Consider the following 18,535-nt stretch of genomic DNA (forward strand, 5'->3'; position numbering starts at 1 on the left):
AATAAGATCCATTCTGCATATTATATACACCTGAAAAATATAACTTCAAAATCGACACATGCATGAAATTAAGAATCACGCGAAACATTAAATTCGTCATTTTCTTCCATTTCTTTCAAATGGTGATCGAGATATAAATAGAAGACCACCGAAGTCTTCCGAAGCTTTCAAATCGGCAATCATCGTACAGAAAAAAACCGAAGTCGAATCGTGCATTTTCGGCTTACGCACGAACTCACAGTGGTAATCATGCACCTTTTGTTTTGCTGCTCCCAAACGGTAGGTATGGTGGGGGTAAATTTGTATCTTGTTCTGGCAGCACTACGCGACGCCGGGAAGTTTTGAACTATAAGTACGTGTGATTTTGCACGTGTGTGTGTTTGTGTGTGTGTGTGTGTGTACGTGCGTACTTCTAGCAACAGAAAAGTGTTCATTTTCAGTTCCACTAGTTTGGTCTCCTTATGTCTATTCTCCATGGACAATTCGTACTCCAAGTGATTGGGAACCTGTACTCTACATTACGGTGCAGCATTCACACCACAAGGGTAATTTCTGTTGCAGGTATATGGTACCCTGATATTGGTGCTTCATTAACACTTTCTTTTTACTGTGTGTAGACCGGGAAGTGATAGTGAATTTTTTCTTTGACCCGTAATTTTACAAGTTTTTAGAAGAAAAATCTATCCAATTACTTGAAATATAAAGAATTTTATATCACAATATATATAATACAATTTAAAATAAGTTTGATTTTTACTTTTTTTAAATTCTAAATGTAATTGTTAACTTTTTCAATCATGAAATCGTTAAGTTTACAGTGTGTAATTCTAAAATCTTTTACCATAACAATTTTCCATTTTAGATTTTCATTTTTTAGGGTACATTGTCCATTTAAAGAATTTTAAAGTGCAGTTTTGAAAGCTTACTTAATAAAAGATTAAAAGCTTTTTCGATTGAAATTTTTTGGCAAAAATCATTTTAAGTTGATCAACTGTAAATATAATTTCATTAATGATTTTTAAAATTGAACTGTAGTTTGTGTATTCGAAATGGAACAATAATTGAATGATTTTATGGGGCGATTCTAAATCAGTTAAAATCAAACAATTTACAGATTTTTACGTTAAAAAGTGAATTACTTCAATTCAAAAGCTTTAGTAGTTAATCTAACGTAAAATTCCGACTGTAACTTTATAAACATTCTGTTTTTTTTTAGTAAAAAATATACCATTTTTAACCTTTTCAATTTAAACCTTTTTAATTAAGGAAAGGAGCAATTTTTTAATATTCAGCAATGTTTGAGTGTTTATTTAAAATGGAATATTAACAAATAAATAATTCGAAACTAAATTGTTTGAAACAAAAGCCTTGATTCCTTAACATTTTAGAGAGCTAAACTCAAACTTAAAACGTCACAATGTTAATTTTATTGTTCTGTTCAAAAAATTTTTATTTATAAGTGAAAATGTTAAATTTTGATGCATGAATAACAGATAAAATGTATTCATTTAGAAAAAATGCGAGTAAGTTGAGGAAATACTTCTAATTTTTTTATTAAAATTGTGAACCTTTTAAGGATTATGAAAGGTTTTAATATAGTAAAAAAAATCTCTTAGGATTCCTGGTAAAATTCAAAATGATTTTTTTATTTTGAAATATTAATGTCAGCAGAATATTTAGGAATATTTCAAAACAATAGCAAATTTTCATAAATAAATAACAATTGAATAGTTATGAATTTGAAAAAATATAAATAAGTTTAAGGGATATTTAGAAGTTTCAAACAAGTTCAACAATAAGTTGAAACTTTTAAGGATGTCAAAATTTTTTAAACAAAATGTAGATTTTTTAAGGTTTCAAATAAAAAAATTAGAAGCTTCTTAAGCATTTTGAAAGGTTTCAAAATAAAAAAATAATATTTAGATTCCTTCCAAATTGACAATAATTTTTCATTTTGAAAAATTAATTTTAAGAGAATATTTAAAAAGATTTTTAAAAATCTCCAAAACTGTAAAAATAAAAATGTAGAGATTCCAAAACATTTAAAAGAAAATGTAGATTTTTAAATTTTAATACAAAATTTGGTAGGTTCTTAGGCATTTTAAAAGATTTCGAGATCATGAATTTTTTTGGAGGTACCTGGAAATATTTAAAGTATTTTTTTAGTAAGAAAATATACTTTTATAACATGTTTTAAAAAATTTTAAATTAAAAAATTTTTATGTATGAGTAACAATTGAACAATTATTAATTTGCAACGACTCAACATTAAAATAATTTAACTTCTAATTTAAAAAGTGTACGATACAAAATTTTAATCTTTCAGTTTGAGCCGGTCGAAGAATAACTTTAAAATTACTATTAACCTCCCCTTGAGAATGGAGGGGAGAGGGTAATTATTGTGCCACCCCCCCCCCCCAATCCCTTCACTGGATTCGCGCCTGGCCTAGACAATCCTAGACAATTAAAAGCAAATCGGAAAGTCAGTGGGGTCACAGTAAATCCCAAGTGTCCTTTAAGGGTTAAGAATTTGAAATCTATCATTTATATTGAATATAAAACTATGTATGTTCAAGATTTGAAAGATGTATTAACCAAATTCGCCTTATCTACTGTTGTGTATGTAAGTTTGAGAAACGCTGTACTACATCATGACGCGAAATGATTTGAATCGTTAGAAAAGCATGGGTCAATTTAAAAATATACTGGAATAGCTACTGCGCATGTCAAAGATAACCGCGTTTTGACACCAGCTAACGGTAAACGCCCCCATTGGTTACCGTTGGCGCGCTGCTTTTGAATTGTATACATTTTTTATTTAATGTCGTTTAGTGACATCTTTACGGTTTTTTTAAAGATCTCGAAAATCCTGGCATACATGTAGTTCAATTTTATTAACAGACCATTTATTTTCAGGTCTTTTTATTGATTTTAATGAACATTTTTTTTTTGACATTTGCATCACACCCAGCCCTATCCGACTCACCATATTTCAGCTATAAAAGTTTCGGACCTTATTGCTATGAGTTTCTACGTGCAGAATATCGCAAAATGGCGGCGCTTCTCGCACATGTCCCTACTTTGACATGCCGCTAAATGGGAAATTTTCTTAAGGGCATGTGATACTTACAGTTTCCCCGGCTTTTTTCCACAAAAATGAAAATTTTCTAAAACTGAATTCGGAGATGCTATAAAATATCATAACGGACGTCCCCGGACTCTTTTTTGGGGGATAATAACAAAAAAATTTATTGTGATGAATAAAAATTTTATGCATTATTTTGAGGTTACGGCGTTTTTCATCTCTGCCTTTCCGATAATCTGGAAATTATTTATGAGATAAACTTTTTTGATTGGCTGCAAACAAGGTTATTTCCGGGAGATTAAATACTATGTTTATTTGTAAGTCCAAAGTTTTCGGCCAAAAATATTGTGTAGTTTGGAAGTTACGCTCGGGTGAATTGTAACACACATAACCATGAAATATACACGAACTTTGTTAGCACCCTATCGAAAAGAATCTTTGAGTATATACTAAAAATTCTTTAGGTGAAAGAATTTCAGAGAAATTCTCCTCAGGCACTCAGGTAGATATTTTTAAAGGTCCAGGAAGCTCGTTTAAATGGTCTGAAGACTTTAAAATATCCTTTTCGAAATTGGAATGAGAATACGATCATAAATAACAAGCAGAGAGGCTATCTCAATAGAATAGCCGACACTCAAAGGTCCTTTGTTAAGCTTTAGGATTAAAATTTAGAAGTAGATTTTTTTAATTTTATAATTAACAGCCTAAAACATAATAATTCGGAATCTGCGGGTTTCGATGACTTCAGATATCTAACTTTTTTTTTTAATGCTTAAAATTGGAATTAATAGAACGTTTCTCGTAAATGGAATGAGATACGCCAAAAAAGACAACATTTTTGAATTTAAATAGAAAATTGTATATCAGTATATAAGTTATAATTATAAATAAGTATAACGAGAAAATTCATCAATTAAAAAAAAGTGTTAATAATTTGAAGAGAAATTTAAAAAGAGAGAGCGGATTAACCACGACCAACTACTGTAAATAACTCTGCCCGCGCGGTACGTGACGAATACAAAAGGAACATTATATTACCGTCGCACCACTCTTAAAACGACCACTAAAAGGATCTTGAAAAGGACCCAAATCTCTCAAACTATCTCGGAGACTATTTTGTTTCAAATCGACTTTGTTTATAGACTCAAATGGGCCGGGCTGTTTCGCTAAAGAAAACTCAGAGATTTATTTCGGTAGGACAATATCAAAAATGTTTGATAATAAACACAAAAAAGTGTGCGGGGACGTCCGTTAGCATGTTCGCTATTATTTTCCAGATTTTGAATGTAAAATATTTCTTATCCTAGGAAAAAAGGCGGGGGAATCTAACACTGAAAAAATCGATACTATTTCCTAAGCGCTAAGCAAATTAAGCACATTTTGCTAAATTAAAACTTTTTTGAATTAACCCACAAAAAAGTGTGTAGGGACGTCCGTTAGCATGTTCGCTATCATTCCCAACTTTTTAGGACAAAATATTTATTATTCTAGAAAAAAGCCGGGGGAACCTAAAACTGGTAAAATCGACAATTTTCTAAGTATCACATGCCCTTAAAAACAATAATATTCATACAATATTTCATAAAATGTAAGCCTAAAATGTTTACAAGAGTACAACAATTTAAAGCGGTTGATTCGAGTAAAAATAAGTATTAAAATTGAGTGGGTAAAGAAAAATAAAAATATAGTGAAGTGCATTGTTCCAAACTGTCAATCCGGCTACCATTCGATTCGTGATGACGGCGAGAAAATTTATTTTTCCAAAGTGTTTGACAATTTAGTTGCTATATATCAGAAAACAGTAAATAGGGAAGATTTTCTGTAGTAATAGCTGGCCAGTTTGTTTGCGACAAACATTTTCTTCCCAATGATATTGTCTGGAGAAGGGAACTGAAGGATCCTACTAGAAATGTGATATAGCATCAGTATGTATGAATTATAACCAAAATATTCATAATACTTTATTCGAATAAAATTAAAAAAATGAATGAAGAGATACAGATTCCAATTGCTTTAATTGCAATTTCCGAATTTTAACCTAAAAATATCTGTCTATCCTCGGCTATGGCTGTTCCTCATCTGGTGATTATATTTGTTCTTCACTTAAATTCCTTTTCGTTCGGGAGGATTTTTGGTTAAAAATATAAGGAAGCAATTAAAAAGAAAGATAAATACAATTTTTACATCTGGTCTTCTGATCTTTTATTGTCGTAGAAGTCTTTATAGACCTAAAATGAATTTCCTATAATTTTTTCGCGATTACAGGAATAATGATTGGAATAATTAATATAGAAAAAATTGTAGGAAAATTATTATAGAAATTAATAATATTAAAATAATTATTGCAAACAGCAGAAGGAAATATTAATTAATCATTTATTTTGAACTACTCACACAATAGTACATAAAAATTGACATATTTAAAGAAGCTTTGCTTAAGAATGCAGGTATAATGAAACTTAAAAGCTATGGGTATCTTCTAATTTTTGCAATAATTATTTCAATGTTTCAATATTATTAACTTATATAATTATTTTACTATACTTTTTCTTATAATTAATCTAATAATTACTCTTATTAGTAGTCATAAAGTCATGCAAAATTATAGTAATTTCATTATAGGAAAATAATTATAGGCCTATAATGATTTGTACATACTTACACTTTTTCCTAAAGGATAGCCGGGAGATCTATATATACTAGTACTTTTTTATTATTTAAATATTTTCGAAAAATTGAACTTGTGTTCCAGGGTTTCATCGAAACGTGCCAAGTTTTCTAGGGATTGAAGAGGAGTGTCTACGAAATAAAACCATTCTAATAACTCAAGGGTCCTTTGTTAAGCTTTCGGATTAAAATTTAGAAGTATATATTTTTTTAATTTCATAGTCAACAGCCTAAAACATAATAATTCGGAATCCACGTTTTTCTAAGATTTCAGATATTTAACTTTTTTTTTAAATGCTTAAAATTGGAATTAATACGACGTTTCTGGTTAATGGAGTGAGATACGCCAAAAAAGACAACTATTTTTAATTCAACTAGAAAATGGTATGTTAGCATATAAGTTATAATTATAAATAAACATTTTGAGAAGATTCATTAAATTAAAAAAAGTGTTAATAACTTGAAGAGAAATTTAAGACTAAATTGTTTCAAATCGACTCTGCTTATAGTCTCAAATGGGCCAGGCTATTTCGCTAGAGAAAACTCAGAGATTTCTATCGGTAGGGTAATTCCAATTTTAAACATTAAAAAAAAACTGGATATCTGAAATCATCGAAACCCGTAGATTCCGAATTATTATGTTTTAGGCTGTTAACTATGAAATGTAAAAAAATCTACTTCTAAATTTTAATCCGAAAGCCTAACAAAGGACCTTTGAGTGGCGGCTACTCTATATATTGATATAGCCTCTCTGTTTCTTATTTTTGATCGAATTCTTATTTTAAAAAAGCCTCTCTGCTTGTTATTTATTATCGTATTTGTATGTAAAATTTGGAAAGGACATTTTAAAGCCTTTAAAACATTTAAACGATCTACCTGGACCTTTAAGTATATCTACCTGAGTGCCTGCGGAGAATTACTCAGAGCTTCTCTGACCCTTGAGAATCTTTAGCATATACTCTGAGATTTCTATCGGTAGGGCAATGCATTGTTTTAACACTTTAATGTATATAATTATATCATTTAGAAACAAAAACATGTATATTTTTCACACTTGATATATTTATGTATTTCCCTTCTTCAACAAATTGTGAATAAGTCTAATTTAGAAACAAAATTCGATGTATTTAAAACAATTTAGAGTATTTATTAGTCTATAAAATTAAATCAATTGCACTCATTTCTGAAAATTACCTAAATTGAGAAATAATTATTTCGCAGTTTATTTCACTCTATCCATTTCTTGTACATATGTAACTAACACTCTAGAAATATTCGTACTAACAAAAATAATTAATTTTGAAATTGAATCATCTTTAAGCTTACTAAATGTTTACATTTTTTATACTTTCCCCCATTGGATTTCATGTTGAAGTAGGGCCAGGTGCGAGAAGCGCCGCCATACGGCGAAATTTCGCATATAGAAACACTTAGCAATAAGGTCCGGCCATCTTTTTTAGAGTCGGATAGGACGATCAAACCACATCAGAATGATAAAAATTTATTTCACATTTACCCTATATGAATCTTAATTTTACAAAAACTGACACTCACGTTTTATCTTATTGAAATTGCCTTTACCAAAAATGCGGGTATTGAAATTCTAAACATTTGGATGTTTGTGATGCAAATGGATATAAGCGAATTGCGGAGTTTGTTTCTAACACGTGGACTCTGCAGCCATTAGCATGTGTTCTGTATAAGTTGAATGTCACTGACGCTTAATTCAGTGTAAATCTTCTAATTCTTGTACAGGATAATCTAATGAAACTACTTTAAAAAGAGAACTATAACGAAATAATCATTGAATTTATGAATAAATTGTCGCATCAATTATAATATATTACAATATTATTTAATTTGAATTTCTGTAATTTTTTATTAATCAGCATTGTACTATTCAAACTTATTATTTCATACGTCTCATTCGAAACAATTAATTCTTAAAAATTTTAATCTGCATAGTCCATTCAGTTGAACACAGCCCGAGGTAACCTACAATTGGCAGATTCACGCTTATTGAAAATTGCTATGTGTACATCGTATTTTTACCATAGGGTGTGATCTTTTAAGAACTACATTTCATATTGAATCTCAACCCATTCATATGCACATTAACGAATGGCGGAAAGCTCATAGGAATTATTTCAGGTTAGTCAGCCTCATTCAACTCTATTCACTCATCATTTTGACGAATGTGGAATGGCAGATTTAAAGCACCGCGCACAGGTGACCGATTAAAAATGTGGCCAACATTGTGATTCTTTTAATCTGTAAATGACAGATACGCAATTCAAACTGAATCGCTTTCCAATGGTTCTTTTTTCCTGGGTAATGATTAAGAAATTCATAAAAAATAATCTCTTATTCCAAAAATAAGATTTTGGAGTGATAGATAAAAACGAATTCGATTTAAATAAGAAAGACTTTATGAATTCCGAAAATGAAATGTGACCTAAAATAAAATCGCTAAAATTGCAAAAAATGAATTAAGAATGTTTTTTCTTCGGAAGTCAGAATTAATCAAGTTTTTTGCAATAATACGCATTATTTCTTCACGCGTCGCTTCAAGATTCTATTTTAGGATTACAAAATTATTTTTGAGGCATTTCCCAATTATTATTTATCATCATTATATTAAATTTCAATATTTATATAATTTAAAACGCGCAGGCTAACAGTCACCAATTGCGTTGTCGCCGCGACGCAAGCGCAGTTGAAAAGTTCCCAAATTTGGGTGCACTGTACCCCGACCAGCGGTGCCAGAACGCGGATATCGCTGGTATGCGCAGTAGTTATTCGTGTGTATTTGCAGGTTATGTAACGCCAGGTGTCAATTCAATAATACACAGAAACAGTACTGCGCATGCCAGAGATATCCACGTTCTGACACCACTGGCCCCAACAAATTGTTGCTAAACTCTTTTCAGCATATTTGAAACTCCCGGGATTAAGCACGTCTGTGATTGGCTGTAAACAAATAAAAACGAATTTTGGGCATAAATAACTAAATTTTGTTAACATTTCCTGCATATAAAAAGATAATAAGAATATTAGGAAGCGATGCAAAAATTGAATGCAGAAATTGGAAAAGTCCGGAGAAATTAAATAAAATGTAGAGAAATGTTCGTGTTCGTCAGAGGTTGACGTAAGACCACGTAGGCGGTCTGTCATGATTGCATGGGTACTGTAATATCGAATGGAGCCGCTCTATGTGCTTTGCACTTACCCGGGGAGAAAAATCACGCGAAATTTGGCGTAGAGCTTTTGCGAAACTTAATCAAAAATTGTGATCGACACAGTGTCCCGACGTCCTGGCAGTGCTTGTGAATATAAGGAGCGAGCGAGAATAAAGATAATTGAAAACAGCAAGTCACCTAGCGATTCAAGATGGCAGAAGGCCAGGACTCTCATAAGAAAATCACCGTGAATATCAAAACGCCGAAAGACAAACACAGCGTGGAGATCGAAGAGGATGCGCCAATCAAGGATGTAAGTGACTTTAGAGAAGGATTTAGTTTAATCGACAATTACTGATCGATGAAGGAAATCAAGGTGTATTGAAACCTTCCGCTGTGGGTTACACTGCTAATTGTCATTTTATGTCAAATACGCAGTTTAAGGAAGCAGTGGCCAAGAAATTTGATGCCCAACCGGAACAACTGTGCCTCATTTTCGCCGGGAAGATCATGAAGGATCATGAGACCCTCGGTACGCATAATGTGAAAGACGGTCTGACAGTGCATCTCGTTATCAAATCTCCGCGAGCTGCTGGCAGTCAATGCAATCAAGACACATCAGCCAATCCGCAGAGAACCCAGGGTGAGTAAATAACTAACATGAATTGAAAGCATTCAATGCTCTATTTCCTAGAAGATAATATATGAATGAGTTTATAATTAGTATTTTCTCCTTTATTTCATAAAAATCGTATTAATAAGTAGCATATGCTGGTTATGACGTTCTCTACCAAAATTGCACCTGTCATTACGATACAAAGGCAAAGATGAACAAAATTAAAGTGAAGTTTGTTGCATTCCATTCTAGTGAAGTTTGTTGCACTCCATTCTAGTGAAGTTTGTTGCACTCCATTCTAGTGAAGTTATTTATTTATTTCTGCAACCGAAAAATACTGATTGTCTATTCGTACCACTCTTGATACGGATTACTCTTCCTTTTCCAGCTTGCTCTATCCCTGTCAATAGTGGGGCGAATATTCATGTCTAAAAAATATCGCTTATCGGTTAAACAAGTAATGCAATACTAAGTATGTTCATCTTTCACAGTTAGATTATACTTTCTTCGCTTATGTACTTTATGAAGGACACTAATATCAGATGTAAATATCTCTTTTGAGTCACATTTTGTTTAAGATGCCAGCCTAATCTCGCTCAAAGGGTCCAAATTTATGCATAACCGAAATGTTGAAGAAAACTTCACAGTAAGCTGTTCAAAGCATTTTTCTAAAACATTGTTTAAAAATGTGAATTCTACAATAACATTGAAATAGAAGTCGGTGTTATTTCAGATGGTATTACGAAAGAAATTATTAAGCCATGCAATACGTAGTAAATTTACGGGTCTTCTTACATAAATGTGACTCTTGCGTAAAGAAGCGAACGACGCTGAAAAAAATACTGTCATGTAAACTGCGACCTCTAGCAACGCTTCCTTTCCTCGTATAATTCTTGTCTAAATCTTTCCAATTTTATCATTCCCGATTTCGCGTCTTCAGAACCAAGGAAGGGTATAAAATATACATGCTACACTGTTAGAAAAATATGTATGAGGTTTAATATACATGTGTGTGAAGCAAATATGCACTACCGCAACTGAAATGTAACATACATTGGTGTAGTGAATTTAATATATATGTGTATTAAATTTAATATACAGGTCAATACATCAATGTGCGTAAACACTCAACCTGCTTTCATTTCTTTAAATCTTGTCAAATATTCTCAGTTAAATTAATAATCTAGAATTCGTCGACTCAGTTGTTATTTAAAATGAAAGTGCAATGTACGGATGTAAGTCTGTTATTTATTTGCTTAATTGAACTTTTAGACTTGAGATACAATTTTATTTTTGGTTAACAGAAAGAGGGTATCATGTTTTATTATTTAGAATCGAAAATTACAGGTAAACTTATTTTAAATTTGTGAAAAATGAAATTATATGATTTTTCTCGCAAGTGATTAACGTGAATGTATATGAAATTTAATATACGTGCTCTTAATGACGATTTCATTTGCTTAGTATATTAATTTTCATACACATGGGTATATTAAAGTTAATATTATTTTTAACAGTGTAGTGTTGAATTGCACATATGGATTATGTAATTAGAATACTTAAACCACTCTGGATATACTATTTTGCTAATATTGATCATTTTTTTCCACGTTTATGCCATGTGTCTTTCCAGTAGCTTCTCGACTTCGAGGGGTTTCGCGACCAGACGCGACTCGTTCACCCCCGATCAGTGGAAATAACATGCAGCATATAAATCTACGAACATGTAACAAGTAATTTTAAATTTGGTTTATTGCAGGTGTAAAATAATTTCTACCGTATTACACTGCAATTTTACATGTCGACTAACAAAGGACGAAAGTTACGGTTTTATCACCATGTTAATTTTAGTTCAATTACAGCGCAATGTTAATTAGTATTGTGGTTTTGTTTTTTTACTAATGTAATCGAAGTTAGTTTTTGACAGTCGGATGGTTCAAATTACTGTAAACTGATTTTCAGCATTACTTTCTTTTATAGTTAAGTTTTTTGATTTGTAATTTTTAGAAAGTACAAGATAATTTAAAATTACCTGAATTCCATCATATCCTGTCTGGCTAGCTTAGACAAGCTTTTTTAATAACAACTTAACAGATTTTTACCGCTTTACTCCTTAGCTTGCTAAAATATTACAATTTACATAATTTATCATTGAAGCCTTATTATAATACAATTTTGAATTATTGGCGTTTGTAATTTCATGAATCCTTCAGAGTTCTATAACATCGAGTATAACATTTTTTCGAATTGAACCCTTATTAGTTGGAAATTTTGAAGTCGAAAATGTTCAAAAGCAAATAGTCCCGTATTAAATGATAAAGTATCAAATGTGAAGTCCTAATAGTTGAGTGATTTTAATTATCAAATAATCAGAATTTAATCATATGAATTTGAAAGAGTTTGCAATTGCACAATTTTAAATTAAAAGCATTTAGAATTTAATTATTTAAATTTGAAGCTTTTGAAGTTACCTCATTTTAATTGAAATCTTAAAAACAAAGGGAATATTTTTGGGACTTTCAACGGTGCTGAAAATATTAATCTACCCTAGTGAGTTGAAAAGGAGCATATTTTAAATGTTTAAAAATAAGGATGCGCCTAGTCGACCCGAATTTCGGGATAAATAGCATCTTTTTCCATATTGGGCTAGTCATCCCGAATTTCGGGACAACTAGCCGGAAAATGAAGATAAATGCTAGTGATCCCGAAATTCGGGACGACTAGCCTATTTTTACCATTTGGATAGTCGTCCCGAAAATGATGCATTTTATGAAATTTATCGTTTTAACTAAACAAAAATTATCAAAAATGTTAGTCATACCGAAATTTGGGACAATTAGCCTATTTTCACCATTTAGCCAATCGTTCTGAAAAAATGCTAATAGTGCAATTATAGTTGATAAAATATAGTGATTCTCAGCCCTCGAGCCTCGCACTGTTTTTCAGCCATATATTCATTAAACTTGTATTGCAATATGATAGAAGGCACTAATTCCTGTTCATCAATTTATACAGTATAATCATGAAATAATCTTCGCTCCTGTAACCAATATAATTACTTTTACTTGTCACAGGGGTGCCTCCCCGCCCCATGAAGTGTTGTAAAAAGGGACAGGGGTGCGATCTTACATTATTTCTGTGACCAGTCACAGGAGTGCCTTCCCGCGCCCCACGGGGCGTTGGAAAAGGGGCAGGGATGTGATCTTACATTATTTCTGTGACCAGTCACAGGGGTGCCTTGCCGCCCCTCATGGGGCGTTGGAAAGAAGGTAGGAGATGTGACCTTAAATTATTTCTGTGATCAGACACAAGGCCGCCTTTCCCCTTATCAGATATTGGAAAGGTTTATAGGTGTGGCTTAAATTATTTCTAGTAGCAAGTCCTATTTAAAAAAATTCTAAACTTTTTACCAAAATATTCCTTATTTTCAAAAAAAAAAAAAAAAAAAAACTAGGACTTTTGGTGAATTTGTATTAGTAACTAAAATAAATAAAGAAAAATATAAAATTTTCATAGTTTTGTCAAGCTTCAAATGATAAAAACAAGATCCAATCCTAGCGCGCGGAAATCATAGGGAGGTTTCGAACTAACTTGAGACTAACTTTTAGTTTTATTCGTTTCTGAATTTTTTCTAGGGACAACTAGCAGTTTTTATAATCTTTGGCTAACTCAAAAGGAGTAAAATTTTAAAAATACATAATTTTCGGGACGACTAGACAAATAGTGAAAATAGGCTAGTCATCCCGAATTTCGGGACTACTAGCCAAATGGTAAGAATAGGCTAGTCGTCCCGAATTTCGGGACGACGAGACACTTCGTAAAAATAAACAGTTTCAGATCTAAAAAGATTATAAAAGAAATAAGTTCAAATTGCATTTATTGAAAGCATTCGTGACTTACCATTTTCAGAACGAATTATTCGAAATTGCATCATTATACATTTAAAACATTTAAAATGCAATAATTTACAATTTAAAGCGCTTAAAACCGAAAAATTCAAAGTATGGTTTAAAAAATCGTTTAAAATGGTATATAATAGCAAATCTCGTTTCAAATTGAACACCAAACAATGTTTTTCTTGCCGATGCTTTAGTTTGAAACCACAAAATTCGCAGCAATTCTCTACATACATATTTCACACATAAGTATAAATATTAACATAACCCATTGCATTGTTTTAATTGTTTTTAAAAGTTAGTTTCATGGATTTTGTTTTAAATCATATTCTTTCATTGTATTACGGACCATACTTAAATTACTTAACATCGCAATGAGGGAGGGGCAGGGTTGTGTAGTGACGCGTCACTCGGGGTTTCTGACATGGTGGTTTGGACTCGGATAGAGCATAATATAACCTCACTTTTTGGAATTATGCTTATGTGTACCGACTTACATTGTTGTTGTTTATCAGAACTCCATTTCACTTAAAAACATCACGAAGAATATCAAAACTGACACCACTTATTTTAGAATTATTATTTTGACCGCTTTCATCTAATTGCATAAGGTTTTCTTCTGATACGCTCATAATTATAACGCCCTTTTTTTCTGAAAAAACGTGTTGAAATCAGAGAAAATCCATGAATGATTTTTTTTTATTTTTAAGATATTTGCAGTTCGGATAGTTTGAAAATTTACCTGTGGTTTCTTAACCTTTCTTTAGCCATATTCGATAATACGCATCCCTGACAAAAAGCAACATTTTTACCATTTTTTCTTAAAGGAAGGATAATTCTTCCCAACACGGATTCCGCGGTCTACCGCCTGTATTCATTGTCGAAGTTGTAGAATAATAACTTTTTTTCATTCACTTTGAATATCCCTGGGGAGGGGTGGTCCAGTCACTGTAAATTTGTTACAGCTTCATTGTTAAATTGGGTGGAGGGGTCTGGATGCGGATGAAAATCCGTTACGCAATTCAAGTACGGCCCCTTATGTGTTTCTTACTTTGATTAATTAAAAGATTACAAATTATTTACATGTAGAATACGTGTTTTGTTCAAATTAAATCTGCACTTTTTTCTACTCTACTATTATGCCTCTACCGCAAGCAGCGACTTTGTGAGTTAGCCGGAAGCTTCAATAAGAAAATTTTCTCCACGAGAATATCCGGGGCTGCAGTGAGACTCCGGGGGAGCTTTGAAAATTTAACGGATCTCTGTTTCTAACTGATGGAAATAGAAAGAGAGGTCCGTTCGACTTTCAATTTTAAATCGCCCAGGAGACCCATAGTCCGAACGCCAGCCCCATTTCCGTCGGATCGATGAGGTCCATTCGATTTTTTGTTATTCTGATGTACAATGATCTCCAGAATCCAAAAATGTGTAGCAGAACTCTGGCAAATGTCCCGTTCTCCATATATTCGTAGTGAATTATTTTTTTTTTATAAACGTTACATTAAATATTTAAAATTTGAGATGTCTGAAATTTTTTCTCCTCTTGTTAGAGAAGCTCATGTGACCCAAAAGTTGTTTCGGAATTTTTTCACTTCGACGAATGTTTATATCACAAAATCAAGTAACGTGTAAAATAAGTGACAACAAACTTTTTTATCGATAACCAAAAACAGTATTTTATGAATTTGAAAAATTAGCACTCTCTTGAAAGTGCCAACGGAAATACACATTTTTGTATTGAGCACTTCCTCTAAAGATAACACAGCCATACAAAAAAAAGTGTGCGCATCTGGTAACAAGACACACGTATTGCTATGGATTTTGGGGCGCTGAATTCAAATTCGGTATCAAAAATCACCCATCACGTCATGGTTGAGCCATAACCTCAAAAAATTACAAAAAATCATGCACTGAGGCAAATAAATTTCAAAATAATGCCATCGATTCAAATTTTCACTTCCAAAACATGTCGACAACTGTGAAGGATCAACCCTTGCCTGATATCAACTTATTTAACATAACTTTACCCAACAGAACCTGACCTCACCTAACCTGAATTAACAGAAATTCATTGAACTATACGTAAAGATCTGGAAGCATATTTTCCCAGTAGCAAATGTGTGCTACATCGAATGGGTCAACTCGAGCCTAACCTAGAAATAAATCTAACCTAACCTCACGAAACACAATTAAACTGATTGTGTTGTCCCGTTGTGTTTGCGGTACCGTTTGAATCAGCTTGGGCTTAACCTGCAGATCTCAAACCTATCCTAACCTAAAAAAACCTGACCTAACCCAGCTTAACTTCACGTAACACAAATAAACTCATTGTGTTGTCCTGTTGTATTTGCGGTACCGTTTCATTCAGCTTCGGCTTAACCTACATCGAGGTTTAACCTATCCTAACGTAACAAAACCTGACCTAACCTAATCTAGCCGAATGAAATTCAACCACACGTGTCGCTATGTAAGCGTATGGTTCTCAGTCTTAAATGTGTGCTATATTTAATAGGTTAACTCGATCTTAACCTACAAATGAATCTAACTTAACAGAACCTAACGATATTTTCTTACGCAACACAACTTAACTTAAGTGTTCATGTTGTAACACAATAAAATTCATTTCATTGTACTACAGGTGGTTAAAAATTTAGACGCACATTACTCATTTGAAGAAACTTAGAACTACAAGTAGAATTGACCCCATTTCAATTAACCTGACAATGTTTGTATCAATTAAAATGTAGAACTGTAACTTAAAGATGCAAATGAATAAAAGTTTTATTCAAAAAATTTTTCTCTGCTTTTCTTAAACTTAAGGGATATATTTATACTATCTTTCGTGTTTACATTTTATCTTGCTTTTTATCGTAATTAAATTGGTTTATAGACCTACTTCAGTCTATTTTCTGCCTGCTATAACGTGTCCTTTTTTCTTCGAAGAAACGATGCAAAGGGTTACGCTTACGTTTAAGACCTACATTCGTTTCCCTTTTCAACATCCAGCAAAAATCAGCCATCATGACCTCATCCCATCTACCCTGATATTGTTGTTCCATCACTTTTATGTCTTGATGAAAACGGTCCCCTGTTCTTCGCTGAAATGACCAACATTTTCTGGAAACTTACCCAGATGGGAATTTAGAAAGTGAAGTTTTAAATTCATCAAGCAGCCTAACTTTTTTTAGTTTCTTATCATTTTCGCAACAATATTCTCGTAGTCTGGACTTTTTTTGTTACCGAGGAAATTTGCGTTTACTGCTTTAAAACTTTCCCAAGCGTTCATTTCAATTTTCGTCATGTGGCATCTTTGTGGAACGCCTTGACAAATTGCTTCATGAGCCCAAGCTTTATGTGGAGGGGTGGTAGTAAAATTTTTCTGGATTTTCTGGTTGGTGATATTATGAGAACCAGATTTGAATGAATCTCTTAAAGGCCAATGTTTTTTGCTGTAATGATTGGCTCGATCTCTGCTATTCCACAGGCATATAAAGCATGTCTCTCTCGTGAAACCCGATTGTTGGCCTAATATCATTGTTATGATTTTGAGATCACCACATATTTTCTATTTGTGATTCGTGTAATTAACTTTTTCAAGAAGCATTTTAAAATTTTTATATTCTTCTTTGATGGCCGTTGAGTGAGCTATAGGGATAGGGGCGTAAGTATTCGTGTTATACAGTAAAACAGCCTTAATGCTGCGTTTTGACGAATCAATGAAAAGTCGCCATTCTTCGTCTCTGTACACATTTTTCTTCAAGTGGTTCATTAGTCCGTTAATGTCAGTGTAGTACACTAAAGACGTCTCTTCGTCTTTAACGAAAAATTTTCTGAATTCTTTGTCCCTGTCGCGATAGAATGAAACTTTTGTCTTTTGCTCTAGAAGATTTCTTCTTTTTAGAAATGAAGCGGTAAATTCAGCGCCCTCTTTCGGTAATCCAAGATCTCTAATAAAATCATTCAGTTCTAGTTGCGACACTGATATTGGAACCTTTAATTTCATTTTACGCACGCTATATTCGTCATCTTTTTCGTCATTTTCATCGGAATCATCAGAACTATTTTCTGTTCGATCACTGGTTTCACTACCGTCTCCATGACGTGAACTTCCATTCTATCATCTTCTAAAGCGCTTAAATTAGTCTGGCGTGCATTTTCATTAAATTCAATTGCTCTTGTGACTGTGCACACATTAATGCACGAAATGTTATTTTTATTTTTGGCGTTGAACCCTTTGACGGAATTCATGCAAAAGTAGCAGTCCTTCGCAATAACGGGGATTTTCTATGTGGTTGATGTAGAGTACTTGCGGTACTTTTCGTTCTTTAATTTTTTTAGACGATACGACGTAAGTCTGCAGGAGTTGCAAATGACGTGAGGAACCCATTTTGTTTCTTGGTGCAGCAATTTACGGTCAAAACACTTCTCGTAAAGACTTTTCACTTCCTCGTCGATTGATTTTCGCAAACTGCTCACTTCATATTTACTGCAAATGTAACAGAATGAATCTGAGCTATTCTTGCAGGCATGCGATTGAGAAATACTCGCGGTCTTTTTCCTTGTAGTATGAGACTCTACACCAACCAAGTGATTCATTGATGAAGAGCTACGGTTGCATGATGACGACGTCGGAGATCCCGCTTACCCACCCTGACCAGACGCCGTTACTGGGGGTTTTCCCTGCATCGTAATACACTTTTACCTGTGTCTGCCATGACGGCATGAACGCCGTTTACCCAGGGACTCAGCCAATGTGGATCCGATGCCCACCGTCACCACGTGGAGGTGCCCTGGCTACAGACACAGGCAAATAATGCTAGCAACAAGCGGTCACGAAACTCCAGACATTTACTGCTATTAATGTCAAAATATGAAAGTACGCAAGAACAGGGTTGCCAGCGTAATCGGTTATGTTAGGTCAGGTTTTGTTAGGTTAGGATAGGTTAAACCTCTATGTAGGTTAAGCCGGAGCTGAATGAAACGGTACCGTAAACACAACGGGACAACACAATCAGTTTAATTGTGTTTCGTGAGGTTAGGTTAGATTTATTTCTAGGTTAGGCTCGAGTTGACCCATTCGATGTAGCACACA

The 18,535-nt window shown here is 33.1% G+C and overlaps 1 protein-coding gene across 2 annotated transcripts in view; it reads left to right on the top strand.

The window, feature by feature from the left end:
* The first annotated feature begins 8,775 nt into the window (after positions 1-8,775).
* LOC117181430 (ubiquilin-1) overlaps positions 8,776-18,535 on the top strand; it is a 76,263-nt gene continuing 66,503 nt past the window's right edge. The window contains exons 1-2 of one of the 2 annotated variants that reach the window (XM_033374078.1): positions 8,776-9,244; positions 9,370-9,574. In XM_033374078.1, coding sequence (XP_033229969.1) covers positions 9,143-9,244; positions 9,370-9,574 — 307 coding nt within the window. In that variant the 5' untranslated portion in view covers positions 8,776-9,142. The remainder of the gene's footprint in view (positions 9,245-9,369; positions 9,575-18,535) is intronic. The other variant, XM_033374079.1, reaches the window with a different exon arrangement.

This window comes from Belonocnema kinseyi, chromosome 10, assembly GCF_010883055.1.
Source record: "Belonocnema kinseyi isolate 2016_QV_RU_SX_M_011 chromosome 10, B_treatae_v1, whole genome shotgun sequence".
Lineage (NCBI taxonomy): Eukaryota > Metazoa > Arthropoda > Insecta > Hymenoptera > Cynipidae > Belonocnema > Belonocnema kinseyi.